We start from the raw sequence: 16,169 nt of genomic DNA, 5'->3' as shown, positions 1-16,169 counted from the left end.
CTTAACTGGAGATGGGCAGGCCACGTAGCCCGTTGTACAGATGACAGATGGTCTAGAGCAGTAACAGAATGGACGGGTCCGAAAGGAAGACCAATAGAGCGATGGGCCGACGGGATAGAGAGAGTAGATGGCAGAAATTGGATGACTATGGCAAAAAATAAAGTAGGGTGTAAAAAGTTGTAGGAGGCCTTCTCCCGGATAGGGGCCGCATCTTAGTAAAACTATAAATTTATCTTTTTATTTTAATCAAATGTATGTCAAAGATGTGGAAAAAGGCTTATTATTATTATTATTTATACATTTGTGGTACGTTACTAATTCAACCGGTTGAATGGCATATGAAAAAGATTGAAGAGGAAGTAGTGGTTGATGAAAAGATTCATTTATTGGAGAAAAGTAAAAACAAGACGAATTATATACAACGCGACGCGCTACTTTGCCGATTTTAAATGATGACGGCAAATATAAGCTAGGTCATTTTTATAGTCATAAGGCTCTTAAATCATTAGGAGATAGTAAATGAGTAACTGTTTAATATAATCTTAATTGTTAAAAAGCTATTAATGCCTGTTTATTTATGTATTTGTTAAGGATCCTCTAATTCCAGCGGGCCTAGAATTTAACCGAATCACGAAGCGACGCGATGGCGCTTTATCTTTGATTGTTATTCGTCAAACGCAACAAGAAACCCTGTGATAAGGATAGGGGCGATTTTTCTTTTGTTTCTATTTTCGTATCGAAATATCGTTATTTATTTTTCGTTAATATATGTTTTAAGTAGGGACCGCTGACCACCTTTTTTATTAAAAAATTTTAATATACATTTTTGATCAGTTCAGGTTATAGTTTTAAAAAGTTGAGCAAAATATTTGTTTTTATTTCCGTTTATTGTAGAAATCGAAATAATCTTTTACACCAAATTATGTCAAGCATTTTTTTTTAAATGAGATTATAGAGAACAAAACCATAAACTATGTACAGCTTGCTAGCTAGTGGACTGTACAATGTGTGTTTAATCTTTATATATATTGTATGTCAGGAGTATCTGTATTGTATATGTAATGTATGTATGAGCAAGCTTCACTACATAACTAAATATATGAAAGGAGGGAGATGTAAGAACCTAACAACCCTAAGGATCCCTAAGCCCTAAAGATGTACCCTAACACATAAATAGTGAATATATAAATAAGTACGGGATGTCTGCACCAAGAGACCATTGGTTTGAGGTGGTGGAATTATCTCAAAGCTATCGGGCAGGCTCACCATGATAATTAAGGGCTTGAAGTAGTCTTCCTCACTTTGAGAGGAAGCGAGAAATGAATACGACAGAGCAATATTCAAATCTGGTTTATTGTTCAAACACAATATCTTAAATACTATACCTATTCACACATACATACAATTATTTTAGTGAGCTGTTGGTGTATTGCGCACCTTTAGCTATTAACATTTTGGAACACACGTGAGTCATGTCAGGCAATTGCTTAATATTCTAATAAATGTTATTCAAAATTACTCTTCAGCTAAATAATATTTGGAACACACGTCAGTCATGTCAGCAGTTGGTCAATGTTCAAATGAAATCTGAACAAACTACATTGTATTAACTTTGATGTCTTGCACTAAAAATGGGTCTATAAATATTTTAAAAAGATTAAAGTTAAGTTATTTTATATATTTATAAATAGTATATATTCTATATATCTACATATTTAAGGTAAACTGTTGCCACATTTGCGATTACGCAATCGCAAATGTGGCAACGCATTATTCGATTATTTTTTTCCAGTCCTGGCGCACCAAACGGATATGTATGTTATTCTGGTATTATTATGGTTATATTAGTATCGGACGGAGTATGGTAATAATTGTGGCCAGGAATATTACTATATCTGAACAATGCCAGGTGGATCAAGTGGCTTCAGCTGTAGGTCTTGGGATGTTAAGTATGGGATTGCTAACGCCACCCATTGGATATTTCCTAGGATGGGTCCGACACTTTACAGGAGATTATATTGCCGCAATTGTGCGCAAAACTCAATAATGATAATATTTCTTATAACCTGATAAATTGCATCAGTACTATCAAAAGAAGGAAGAGAAATTAGATGAAACCGAAATGACGTAATATAGTTGTAGGTTTACATTTAATACATATCTTTAAACATTAGCATTTAGATAGCGCTTAATTTTTTGTCGCATACTCGCGTCGTGTGTATGTTTGAGTAATGTTTCGAAAATATTATTATTATCTATGGTATAGTGTACTAAATGTGAATTGTTCGGTTATTTGGGTAAGATTTTTACTACAATTTACTAATATATTTTATTCTACTACAGATGACGTTATTTCTTGCACGTGACATTAATTATAAAATCTTTAACTAGCTTTAAAGTAGTAAAATATTTTAGATTTAAAATAAAAGTGAAAATGTCTAAAACGAAGACCATAACAAAACTGGTACCACCCGATGGAGGCTGGGGATGGATCGTACTATTTGGCAGTGCTGTTACTAATGTAGGTTAATGACCCCGTTCATATGTTGTAAATAGAAGATGGTGTAATGTTTATTAAGTTAAAGTTTAAAAAAATATGTATAGATGTAGATAGCATAATTTAATTAAAAACATTATTTTGTTTTTATGAATAACGGCTTGATTTTTTATGTTTTTTGTAATGTTTATAAGAATTAATTTTTGCCTTTCAGTGCCTACCGATAATAAAATTTTAATTTTAAATATTTATAGGTTTTCAACCAGGCAGTGTTCTCACAATTTAGTTTATTATATGGCGACAAACTAAAAGAAATGGGTCATCGAACAACAGGAGCAGCGATGGTTATGAGTGTAATGCTTTGCGTAGTAAATCTCGGTGGACCGTTTCTGGGGGTTTTGGTGAAACTGAAATCACCAAGATTCGTATGTGTCACCGGATCACTTATATGTGCAACGGGGATATTTTTGAGTTCATTTTCGACAAACATAGTCCACCTGAGTTTGAGTTATGGAGTTGTTTTTGGTAAGTTAATTGTGGTGTAAATATCCTTAATCAGAATTTATGAGTATAAATAAAAAATGGACAATTTTACTAGTTGGAAATTTTGTTAAAATAAGAATAAAACTTAACTTACAAACAACCCAAATTATTAATAATGAAGCCTTTTTTATTTCTTTATCCTTAACTTCATTCTCATTATTGATTTACATAATGACAATTGTTTGCCAAGATGAGGACATTATTTATACTTTTTCTCATAATACTGATGGGTGATTTAAACCTGTTTGTCAATATTTTTGTTACATTCAGTTCTAATCCTATATTTACGCTTGCTTTCCCGAGAGAAGATAATAGTTATTGTAACTCTTATGAGGTTTATGACAATATTACCATGTCATATGACTCCTATCTCTATTTTCATTACATCTCCTCTGAATTCTAGTTTGACGTTGCTTGTGCAGGGACTTAATAATCTGAGTTTAACTGTTTCAACTGTTGGTACATATCTCATCCAGCAATAGGATTTATCATTTGTGTGTTGGTAGGATAGGAAGTGTTTTTGACTTCTGCATTTTCTTCTTTCCTTTTCTTGTTAGAACGTTGTTGCCTGATGTATGGCTTGTTTTCTTGTTTGTGCCACTCTGGGTTGTCCTTATTTTACCCAGATTCAGTTCCTTGTTTGACCTTCTTGTGCATCTGAATGTGCTTAAATTTTGTATTATTATATTTTGCCTATGTAGACAATAGTCTCTTATAATCGTTTTGCTAGTTTTTATGTATAATTGGTTTAATTATTTCTTCGTATCATTGTATTTTCCCTTTCACATCCCTGTTAGTTCGCTTCACCTCTTTTATATTATGTATATTCAATCAAGCTTAATGTTATTCCTTAAACTTTACGTTATGGCTTTTTGGCGTATGTGATACGCTAGAAAAGTCACATCATTTCGTACCTTTGAAAATTAGTTACTTAACCAAAAATGTGTAATACATTTTATGAATACGAGGGAAAATAAAGTCAAATCCATCAAATTTCACCTCTGTAAAGCTGCAAACTCCTAAATTTATCGCAAAAATTTCAGGCCTAGGATTAGGATTCATATATAATGCATCGTTCGTAGCTATTAACAGCTACTTCAAATTGAAAAAGAGTATTGCAGTGGGCATTGCAATGACAGGCACCGGGATTGGACAAGCTTTAATGCCACACGTAGTGGAATATTCTTTAGATATATTCGGCTTCAGAGGTGCATGTTGGTTTCTTTCAGCACTGTGTTTACATGGAGTAGGTATTTATTAAAATCTCCTAAACAGATTGAAAATAGCGTCAATAAGTTTAATTTTTATTTTATTGCCTCAAATAATTAACAAATGCTTGATATATTTAGTTTTTATGATCGAGTGATAGGACACTACTACAGTAGGACAGGAGCTAGTGTTTTGGTATTAAAACATAAGACCATAACTAATATGAAGATAAAAACAAATACATACATATTAAGCATTATAAAAGTTTCCAGTATGGTGCTAAAACATTGTCTTGGCCTTAGATTTTTATATTAGCTTTTTTGATCATTTCTATTTAATAAGTAGTTTTCTGAACCGGTTTCCTAATATTTTTCTTTGGCGTAAAAGTACATGTTATATATAGTGTATTTTGTACTTAATTTAGGTTTGTGGAGGAATGTTAATGCAACCAGTTAAATGGCATATGAAAAAAATTAAAGAAGAAGTTGTAATTGAAGAAGAAAAAATCGAAATGAATAAATCTCAAACAGATATAAAGGATGATAGACCAGCAATAATGTTTACTAAAGATAGAAATAATGAATGTAAATCGCAATTACTTGAAAAAATATCTGTAAATGGTTTTTCTGATGATTTCAAAGCAGGTAGTAGAGTAATTTGAATGTATATACTTGTATTCTGTACGTATTTATCAGAGTAATACGATAACTAGTATATAAAGATAGATAGATAGATATTCTGAGTTAAGATTTTGAACAAAGTTTGACGAGTTGTACAGAACAGTGACTGAGTCAGATTAAAGATCATCGGATATTAGTTCGATTTTTATCTACCGTATAACAAAGTAGATAAATGTATCGTTGGTTGCATAAATTATTTATAGGGAGGTAACCGAATAATGATTGCCAAATATGTATTTTAAGTAATATCAATGTAAATTGACTTTATAAATCAATACATTATGAAACACAATTGTTTAACACAACACACATTTTTTAAATTTAGTATAACGTGATTTGCTTTCCATTTCAGGAAATTCTTCATTTTTAATATTATTTGACTTTACAGGATCCTTAAATGAAACGACGAACCTAAAGAAAACTGCATTGGAAAGAATTTACGAATTATTTGACATATTGCTATTATCAAGTCCTCGTTTCATTATTGTTATTATAGGAATCGGGTTAACGGCCATTTCGATTCAGAATTTCGGCATGTTGTTCCCATTTTTCTTACTGGTTAGCATTTATTAATTATTTCGCCAAAGAATCATTCAAAAAATTATATAAAATAGAAAATTACTTTTTATTTTATTTACTTTTGAGAACGAAGTAATCAACGTCTGCCGATATTATGTTTTTACAGAATATAGGTTTGAGCAGAAATGAAACGGCTACGTGTATGTCTGCTGTAGCATTAGCTGACATTTTTGGAAGGCTTATTGTACCACAAGTTCAAGTTAGATTAAAATTGACAGCTCGATTGACGCTGTTTTTAACGTCCATTTGGATAATTATAACCAGGCAGAGTAAGTTCAGTTCCAGGTTATGCTTTAAAAAGAATACGCGTCGCTTGTGGCGTCCTTATGTAACTAGATAATAGATTTTCTTTTAGAAGTCAATATCTTTGGCTGAAGTGAATATAAATATTGAACAATTAACAATATAACAATAATAACAATGTATTTGACGAATATTAAAATGATCCTAATCCTTGATTAATTCAAACAATTTGTATGACTCATTGAGTCCTACCTCATTGATACCTAGCAATTAAAAAAAAGTGGCGGAAAGTTTCTTGCCCGCCCTACGCCCTTGACTTGCGAACTGGTAGTAAATGTAAATTTACAATTAATTTAACTTCTTTTCTTAACTTCATAAGTGTACTTATTTACCTATATGAATAAAGTTATTTTGAGTTTGATAATAATTTATAAACAGTATTAGCTTCAGTGTGCGACTCTAGTCCTGAGATCGCAGGTTCAAAGGCAGGTTCTCGACTATTTTACTTTATTTTATATGCGTATTTAACACTCTCTGGTACGCCGATGGAAAACATCGTGAGGAAACCGGCATGATATACCCCAAAAGTCAACGGTGTGTGATCTTGCCTATTAAGAAAGCGGTAGCGCCGATATTCTTTTTACTAGTATTAATAATATTATTATTTTTATCAAACAAGATAACATTGATAGAGATAGATAAATTTAAATGAGATTCTTCATAAAAGCTATTTCTTTTCAGTGTTAGCATATCAAACAGATTTGACATCCTTATTAGTTTTGTCTGCACTATACGGCATCGGACGGAGCGTGGTCATCGTAGCAAGGAATTTGACTATAACTGAGCATTGCAGAGCCGACCAAGTACCCTCTGCCGTCGGACTTGGTATGCTATGCTTGGGCATTACATCTCCACCTATAGGGTATTTCCTAGGTTGGATCAGAGATTACACAGAAGACTATATAGCATGTATATCTGCTCAAAATGCCTTACTAATTTTATTTTTGATTTTATGGCTACCGGATATGTTACTGCTATATTATAGAAAGAAAAAGGGGAACGCAGAAGATGTGTAAATAATCATGTCAAGAAATCACATTAGTTATTAGTTACTTTTGTCGAACGTGGGAGAAATAAGCTGTTAGTTAATACCAGGTCAGTTATAATATAGTTTAAAGCCATGGACTTTTGCGACACCAGGGCCTTCGAGTGCATGGGTGGGTTTCAAAAATGAAGTACGTTTTGTTTTTGTATAAAAGTTCCAAAGATTTATTAGTGAAATACCCTAACAGCCGCGCCACTAATTGTTTTTAAGCGGGTAAAAGTACTTAAAAACGCTTTGAATCGAAGTCAAATATGAACCGATGATAAAAATATAATCGAATATCGTTATATTTATTCTATGTTATGATAGTGAGAATCTATACGTAATTGTTCTTTTTTGAGCTTTTTATGTGACTGTATATATTACGTACTTATACGCACTACTATAAGTAGCAAGAAGTTTGTAAAATTTAAAATAAAAAGATTAATGAAACCTCATTATACTGTTGCATTATTTTTTGTGGGTGAAAATTACATTACTTAAAATACTCAGCGAACCAAAACTGTTGATACATTTGTGCAACATATTTATATATATGGCATATTTTTGTCTCTGTGCGAACATGTCGTTTTTGTCCAAATCCGCAATGCAAATTCAATCTTTAGCACGATGTTGTTGTCTACCCAGCTTACTTTAGGCACAGAACGAGGATTGGTAATCCAGAGTTCTATTTCCGGCTGAATAAATTATTTTGGCTTGAAAGAATAAAAATAAAAAATGTTGCAAAGTAGGGCCCAGTACGCATCACGACCTACTTTGTTTACCCATTCTATTAAAAAGATTATTTTATTCCTGTATAACATAATATTGTTATGTTATTCTCAGTGACACGTCTAAAATTATACATAGTGAAGTCTACATATATTATTCTTTAGTATTTATTTAATAGTATATTTCTTTTTATACATAAGTATTAATATGTTTTATAGGAGTTCCTTATGTTATGTTATGTTTATGTTATTTTTAAGTAATATACTAAAATCTATCCTTTATTTAAGTCCCTAATATTCCGTATTCTAGAACGACGAACAAAATTGTATCAAGTTTCGGAAGCAAAAAAGCAAAACCATTATTTCTAAACATTGTAGATGAGTATCGCACTTGTCATTGGAATTGGAATACAAGCCTAAATTAGATTATGAGATATTGGTGTTAGCATCTTTTATGATTAGTGATATACAATATTCGACGTCATCTTGTTGTTGAAGTGAAGTGCCAAGTGCGGGATATCGCTGTGAGATGTGTGATAGAGTTTTTGGTAGAGTCTGAGGTAGAGTCTGAGGTAGAGTTGGTGGTAGAGTCGGTGGTAGGGTCATCGACTCTACCGTAGAGTTGGAGGTAGAGTGAGTTGGTAGAGTCAGTTGGTAAAGACGGGCTGACATGAAAAAAGGAGAGAAAAGCCTCTGCTGTCTTCGGACAGCGAGGGTGAAGTTGAGGTCAGGGTCCGCTCCAATTTAAGGAAGCGGGCCTTTTTAAAAAAATCCAATTAGAGATGGGGACGAGGACGTGTCTCCTCCTCCTAAGGGTGAAGGCAGCAGTGGTTATCACACCGCTGCAGGGAGCAGACTATCAGTCCAAGACTGATAGCCTGCCTGACTTGGGTATACCTGTCGACAGTGTCACTGAGCGACGTGATAGAGGCGATGGCTGCCATGGGGGGGTGCCCAGAGACCGCCATTAAGCCAGGGAGGATATTGAGGCGTGGGGAGCTGGGAATCGGGGAGATGTTCCTCCTGTGCCCGGTTGCCTCCGCCAATAAGGTGAAGAACGGGACACTTCTCATTGGGTGGAGTTCCTGCTGGGTGGAAATCCGGGAGGACCGCCCTTTGAGGTGCTATAAGTGCCAAAAGCTGGGTCACGTGCGTGCGACATGTGACTCAGCGGTGGACCTGGCGGAGGTTTGCCACCGATGTGGGATTGCGGGCCATAAGGTCAATGAATGCAGCTCGAAAGAGTTGCATTGTGTGGTCTGCTCAGCGGCCGGGAAGCCGGCGGACCACAATATGGCAGGTAGGGCTTGCAACCCTCCAAGGCTCAAGAGGCCCCCGTACGCCCATAAAGCATCCAGCACGGTGGTAGGGAACACTCCCATGGAGGTTGGTCTGGAGCTGTCAAACAAATAAAATGGTTGACAGCAACACTAGTCTCCTACAGGGGAATTTAAGACCTTGTAATGGCTGCCGTCGTCACTGAGCCCTATTATGTGTCGCGGCAGAGCTCGTGGGTGGGAGACCTTCGAGGTGATGCGGCTGTGTTTGCTCAGCCGCATGGAGGTTCCGGGTTTGTTCTTGCTGATTGGGGGGACTGGATGCTCGTTGGAGCGTATTTTTCCCCCAATCAGCGTCTGAGCCATTTCGTGGGCGGCGGAGTTGGGCCTCGTTTTCCAGTTCAAGGGTCGATGTGATCCTTGCTGCTGCAGCGGCGGCCCGTGTGACGACGGCGTGGAGCGTGCTGGACGGAGTGGAGACCCTATCGGATCACCGATATATCCGGTTGTGGGTCTCTACTTCGATGAGGTGGAGAGTGCAGGCCCAGACTCCCCTGGTCATTGCAGAGGGGTGGTTTGCGCCCACTGGTTTTGTGGATGTGGACGAAGGAGCTGGCAGACTGGGTCTGAGTCTCCGAAGGGGGTCAGATGCGGCAATGCCCAAATGGAGGCCGCCGAACGGGAGGGGAGCGGTCTACTGGTGGACGTCGGAGATTGCCAATCTCCGGGGCGTATGTGGCGAGGCCAGAAGGGCCTACTACAGGAGGAGGGGAGATAGTCCCGATGTCACCGAGGGCCTTCGCTCGATCTATAATGATCGCAAGAGGACTCTCCAGGGGGCTATCTGTGAGGTAAAGGAAAGGGCCCATCAGTGCTCCGGGGACGGGATGATGATCCGTTCCCTTACCGATATACCTTACCAGCATTGGCAGTATCGTTAGATATTGCGAATGCCTTCAATAGTCTCCCTTTTGGTGTGGTCAGAGAGGACCTTGAGTTTTTCGAGGTCCCTCTGTATCTGCGCCAAATAGTGGGAGACTATTTTGAAAGACGGATCGTGTACTCCAACATGGAGGGCACGGTTTCCAACCACCCTGTGCGGTGTGGGGTTCCCGAAGGCTCAGTCCTTGGGCCGCTTCTGTGGGACATGGCCTACGATTGGGTGTTGAGGGGCACACTTCTTCCGGGATTGCGCGTCTTCTGGTATGCAGACGACACCCTTGTAGTGGCCAATGGGGCAAGTTATGGGGAGGTGGTTCGACTCGCAACGGTCGGCACCTCCCTTGTTGTGAGACGGATAATGGCCTTTGGCCTTAGGGTGTCTCTTGACAAAACGGACGCCCTATTGTTCCATGGCCCTAGGAATGGTCCACCTCCTGGGGCGGTCCTGATGGTGGAAGGAGTGGGGTTTCCAGTAGCGTCCAAGATGAAGTACCTTGGTCTCGTCTTGGATGGCCGCTGGAACTTCAAGGCCCACTTTGAAGCTCTCGGGGGGAACGTTGTAGGGGCGTCTTTTCGGATGGCGCAGATAAGGTCTGGGGATACCTTTCCCAATGGTGGCACCATTGTGGTGTCCCAGAGAACAGGGCGGAGCACACCCGGCAACGCCATGACCTAGTGTCGGTAGTCGGGACGGACCTCTCGCTACCGAGCGTTGTTGCAGCAAAGCCAAGAGGCATGGCGTGTGGTAACCTTCTTCTGTCAGCTTGTTCTGCTGCAGAAGGAGGCTGGCGAGCGACAGCGGGAGGTGCGTGGCGATGGCCGGAGGGGTTGTGCTCGGCGGCGGCGAGGCGGGGGCGCGGGGGCAAGACGTGAGGAGCGTTTGTCCAACAGCGTTCCGCTGCGCCGTTGCTGAGCCCGTATGCAGACATATTCGCCTGTGTTCCCTGGGTTGAATGCCTAGTGCGACCCCCGGGGGACTCAATGCGGTGCCGGACGTCATTCATTCAGAATGAATGTTTACGGCATAGCATGCGATATGGAAGGCTCAGGAGAAATTTTTAGTGAGTCGGATTTCCCCCCTCTGATTAGCAGAGGGATAAGAGTTAACCATCCCCACAGTCCCCGCGATAGCGACTGCATGCGCGGGCCTGCAGTTGTGCATTTTCACCGCATTCATTAAAAATATAATAATGAATACTATGTTATGTGTAAGTTACTGTAGTGGACCATTCGCTGGAGACCTAGTTAAGCTAACTTCACCCAGATTTGTATGCGTTACTAAATCTATGATTTACACTGTTGGAATTTTCTTAGATGATTTTCTACTAATATTATTCACCTTGTTATCACTTATGGGATACTTTTGAGTAAGTTTTTGGTTCGTTTCTGGACCGTCTCATATACTTTAAAAACAGGATGATAGTATATTAAAATGATTGATTTATACGTACTTTAATACAGCAAAATATGTTAAATGAATGAATAGAATGCCTCAACATTTTGAGATTAAAAATTAATATTTATTTTACAGGCGCTGGATTGGGTTTTATACAAAATGCGTCCTTCGTAGCTATAAATAGTTACTTTAAATTGAAAAAGAGTATTGCAGTTGGCATCGCTATGACTGGAACGGGGATTGGTCAGACTCTCATGCCTCATGTAGTCCGATATCTATTGGAAAGCTACGGATTTAGAGGAGCATGTTTGCTGCTCTCGGCAATGAGTTTACACGGGGTGATTATCAGAGCATGTTTCACTCTCTCCGTATAAAGTGTTAGATTGTGATCACATACATAATGAGACATAAATCATGGCATTCTGTTAGACAATCAGAAACTGATACGCTTGACCAGTTTCTGACTGTCTAACAGAGCGGTGACCGTGTAATTAATAATTGATATTATTTATAGATTTGTGGTACGTTACTAATTCAACCGGTTGAATGGCATATGAAAAAGATTGAAGAGGAAGTAGTGGTTGATGAAAAGGTTCATTTATTGGAGGAAAGTAAAAACAAGACGAATTATATACAACGCGACGCGCTACTTTGCCGATTTGAAATGATGACGGCAAACATAAGCTAGTTCCTCATTTTTATAGTCAAAAGGCTCTTAAATCATTAGGAGATAGTAAATGAGTAACTGTTTAATATAATCTTAATTGTTAAAAAGCTATTAATACCTGTTTATTTATGTATTTGTTAAGGATCCTCAAATTCCAGCTTACAATTTAACCGAATCACGAAGCGACGCGATGGCGCTTTATCTTTGAGTGTTATTCGTCAAATGCAACAAGAAACCCTGTGATAAGGATAGGGACGATTTTTCTTTTGTTTCTATTTTCGTATCGAAATATCGTTATTTATTTTTCGTTAATATATGTTTTAAGTAGGGACCGCTGACGTCCTATTTAATCAAAGATTTTAATTATACATTTTTGATCCGATCAGATTATAGTTTTAAAAAGTTGAGCAAAATGTTTGTTTTAATTTCCTTTTATTGTAGAAATCGAAATAATCTTTTATACCAAATTATCTCAAGCATTTTTTTTAATTGAGATTATAGAGAACAAAACCATAAACTATGTACAGCTTGCTAGCTAGTGGACTGTACAATGTGTGTTTAATCTTTATATATATTTTATGTCAGGAGTATCTGTATTGTATATGTAATGTATGTATGAGCAAGCTGCACTACATAGCTAAATATATGAAAGGGGGGAGATGTAAGAACCTAACAACCCTACGGATCCCTAAGCCCTACAGATGTACCCTAACACATAAATAGTGAATATATAAATAAGTACGGGATGTCTGCACCAAGAGACCATTGGTTTGAGGTGGTGGAATTATCTCAAAGCTATCGGGCAGGCTCACCACGATAATTAAGGGCTTGAAGTAGTCTTCCTTACTTTGAGAGGAAGCGAGAAATGAATACGACAGAGCAATATTCAAATCTGGTTTATTGTTCAAAGACAATATCTTAAATACTACTTACACCTATTCACACATACATGATATTATATATGTGAGCTGTTGGTGTATTGTGCACCTTTAGCTATTAACATTTTGGAACACACGTGAGTCATGTCAGGCAATTGCTTAATATTCTAATAAATGTTATTCAAAATTACTCTTCAGCTAATAATATTTGGAACACACGTGAGCCGTGTCAGCAGTTGGACAATGTTCAAATGAAATCTGAACAAACTACATTGTATTAATTTTGATGTCTTGCACTAAAAATGGGTCTATAAATATGTTAAAAAGATTAAAGTTAAGTTATTTTATATATTTATAAATAGTATTAATTGTGATCATAGAAACTACCGCAATTAATATTCGCTCATAAAAACTGAAATTACAACTATTTTTCATTTCCTTCAAAACTAGATTAGATTTCAAGGTAAACTGTTGCCTCATTTGCGATTACGCAATCTAATCATTATTCGATTATTTTTTTCCAGTCCTGGCGTACCAAACGGATATGTATGTTATACTGGTATTATCCTCAATGTATGGTATCGGACGGAGTATAGTAATTGTGGCCAGGAATATTACTATTTCTGAACAAGGGTGGATCAGATCCAGATGGATCAAGTGGCTTCAGCTGTAGGTCTTGGGATGTTGAGTATGGGATTGCTAACACCACCCATTGGATATTTCCTAGGATGGGTCCGAGACTTTACAGGAGATTATATTGCCTGTATCAGTGCGCAAAACTCAATAATGATAATATTCCTAATAATGTGGATACCTGATATGTTGCATCAGTACTATCAAAAGAAGAAAGAGAAAGTAGACGAAACTGAAATGAAGTAAAAACTAAGACACACGAACTTGTGATATTATTATAGCCAAGATTTTGCATAATCTGATAGAGATAATTCTATAGAACACGGTGGCTGTGATATTTAGTTCTACGTGAACCAGTGAGCATTTATATAAAGACAATGTTTTATGCGAAGAGAGAATATAATTTAAGTATTATTATACCTCTAGATACCAACTCTAATAACATAATTATTAATTGTTTCCAATAAAGTTTTATTTATACTAAACCTATGAGCACAATAATATTTCAGTAAATGATCATATTATCTGACACATGGTAAGTAAACATATTAGTAACGGGGACACATTCAATTTCACAAAAACAATTCAACAACTAAACAAATTATACAAATCAATAAAATTTAGACAATGTTCAAACGAAGACGATAAAATTCTTAAAAAGAAAATTACTAGTGAGGAAAATTACTTGGCGACTAGTTCTATTTCCGTAACAAATATAACAATTACTATAACTTCAATTTTATCAGAAACATATGGTAAATTACTACTATTACTCAAAATAATTAAAATTTTGTATGTTCAATCCGATCACATAATAATAATTTAGTATTTTAACGGCACGAATTATACGTAAAAATGAGCTTTAGAAAAATCTACAAGTATATCTTGAAAACTGGCACCGTTTAATAATATTTTGGTTTAGCCACCTGGGGGCCTACCATGAACTGTATTAAAAAAATCCAGTTGCGATGCAGTTGAGTTTAGGTACCTAAAGTCAAAAGCATTTTTTCGTACCATGACCTCCTATAAGCTGAAACATATTTGCATCGTAAGACCGAATGAACGAACGATAATCTTGTTTGAGGTTTCTATGTAAGTTTTGAAACCTAACTGTCGAACTTGCTTCGACGGATGTGTCTTTAAAAATAAATAAAATATAAAATTATTTTTATTAATTCATCGATCACAAAAAATTAATTATGTCTTTATATTTAATTTAAGACTATTCTTTCGATATATTTCAAACGTAAAGTTTTCTGGTGCTTTGATAGTTGACACCTATTATTTTTAAACGTTTCCGTCAAATTTTGATAGGAGCTTTCAATATCTTGGTGTTTACAAAATGTCAGTTTTATAAATATAGTTTTACAAATTGTTTAACTTATAAATATGATGCGGTAAGTATTGTTTACTAATTTGTAGTCTAAAAATAAATACCTATATGGAAGGTATTTCTGATTCCCTATCCCTTTGCAAAAGATATTACAAGTCATCTTATAATTTGAAAATCATAAGTACTATAATAAACTATAATAAAAATGAATTCCTTCCAATTGTAGAAAATTAGTTTATAGGTTAACTAATTAATATAATACAAATAATTATATTTTCTTTGCAGCTTAATCTGACAAATTCGCTGAATGGAGAGACAATATGAATCTATGTTTATATCCAATTGAACAATATAATAATCTCTCACATAAACATACAAGGTTATAATGATTAAATTAAGATGATAACATTTGGAAGTGTATGTGAGAGGCTGGTCTCTATAACAGGAGACCTGAGTGACAGCCTCTCCACTATCAGACCGGAACACGTACAATCAGGTCATTGTCATAAGATATTATATATAAGATAATAGAAGAAAATAAGTAAGTGCTAAAAGAAAACATTGCAAACGGAGTCGTTGCAAAATTACTTGAAGACATCTTATTATTTACCTATCATAAATGTGAAAAATACCTATGTTTGTTTAAATAGAAAAAAGCAGAGTAGAATAATGCAATTCATGAACATAATGAGGAAAACATTAATAAAAAGCTATTTTTGCAGTATTTACCTATAGCACAGAATCCTAATGAAGGTGTGTAAATAATTATGCTATGTTTTCATACACTGATTAATCGTTGAAGAAGTTTGAAGAGAATTTGGTAAAATAGACGAAACCAACGCTATTTAAAATAAAATATTATAATTTGGGGAATTATAATTTTTTTAAACCTGCCTAATTAATTAAATAAATATTATTGAACGTAAAAAGTAACTTTTTTAGAATCACTTATTCTGTCATAGTTGGAAGGCGCAACTGTCAAATCTCAGTTCAGCGGTCATGGTACGAATCTTCATACAAATTGAACGAACGAAATCTGATAACCTCTAAAGTCACGTGGAAACCTAAACTGTATAGTTTTTTCGATGCCATGCATCTCAGTTGTAGGTTGTCAATAGGCTCGCAATAAGAGCTCATGGTAGGCCCCCTGATATCTTCCCAATTGTAAATTGAGAAAATTTAAATTATAATCGCCACCATCTTTCGCAGCCTACTTAAGTGCAATGGTTATGATGATTCACTAGTTGTAAAGTGATTAAAATAAATTTGATCCGGCAAAAGTACCCTTAAAAAACTTTAAACTTGTAAACTATTGTTGTATCAATTTCTTCTAAGAAAATGTAGTTGTAGGTTTACATTTAATACATTTCTTTAAACATTAGCATTTAGATAGCGCTAAAAATATTCTTAAGGTTTTAGAACAAAATAAATTAATTTATTGTCGCAGACACGCGTCATATGGATGTTTGTTGTAGAG

At 36.1% G+C, this 16,169-nt stretch overlaps 1 protein-coding gene and 1 pseudogene across 1 annotated transcript; both read left to right on the top strand.

The window, feature by feature from the left end:
- The first annotated feature begins 2,426 nt into the window (after positions 1-2,426).
- Positions 2,427-7,284, top strand: LOC123716234 (monocarboxylate transporter 2-like). The gene is made up of 7 exons (XM_045671870.1): positions 2,427-2,521; positions 2,752-3,022; positions 4,084-4,286; positions 4,674-4,893; positions 5,318-5,487; positions 5,615-5,777; positions 6,493-7,284. Exons 1-7 carry the CDS (start codon positions 2,435-2,437, stop codon positions 6,825-6,827), a joined length of 1,449 nt encoding a protein of 482 aa, XP_045527826.1. The 5' UTR covers positions 2,427-2,434; the 3' UTR covers positions 6,828-7,284.
- Positions 7,285-10,821: 3,537 nt separating this feature from the next.
- On the top strand, positions 10,822-11,913 carry LOC123716468 (annotated as a pseudogene).
- The last annotated feature ends 4,256 nt before the right edge of the window (positions 11,914-16,169 follow it).

This window comes from Pieris brassicae, chromosome 11 (assembly GCF_905147105.1).
Source record: "Pieris brassicae chromosome 11, ilPieBrab1.1, whole genome shotgun sequence".
Taxonomy (NCBI): Eukaryota; Metazoa; Arthropoda; class Insecta; order Lepidoptera; family Pieridae; genus Pieris; species Pieris brassicae.
The sequence above is the reverse complement of the archived record's forward strand: the minus strand, read 5'-3'. Positions and strand labels throughout refer to the sequence as shown.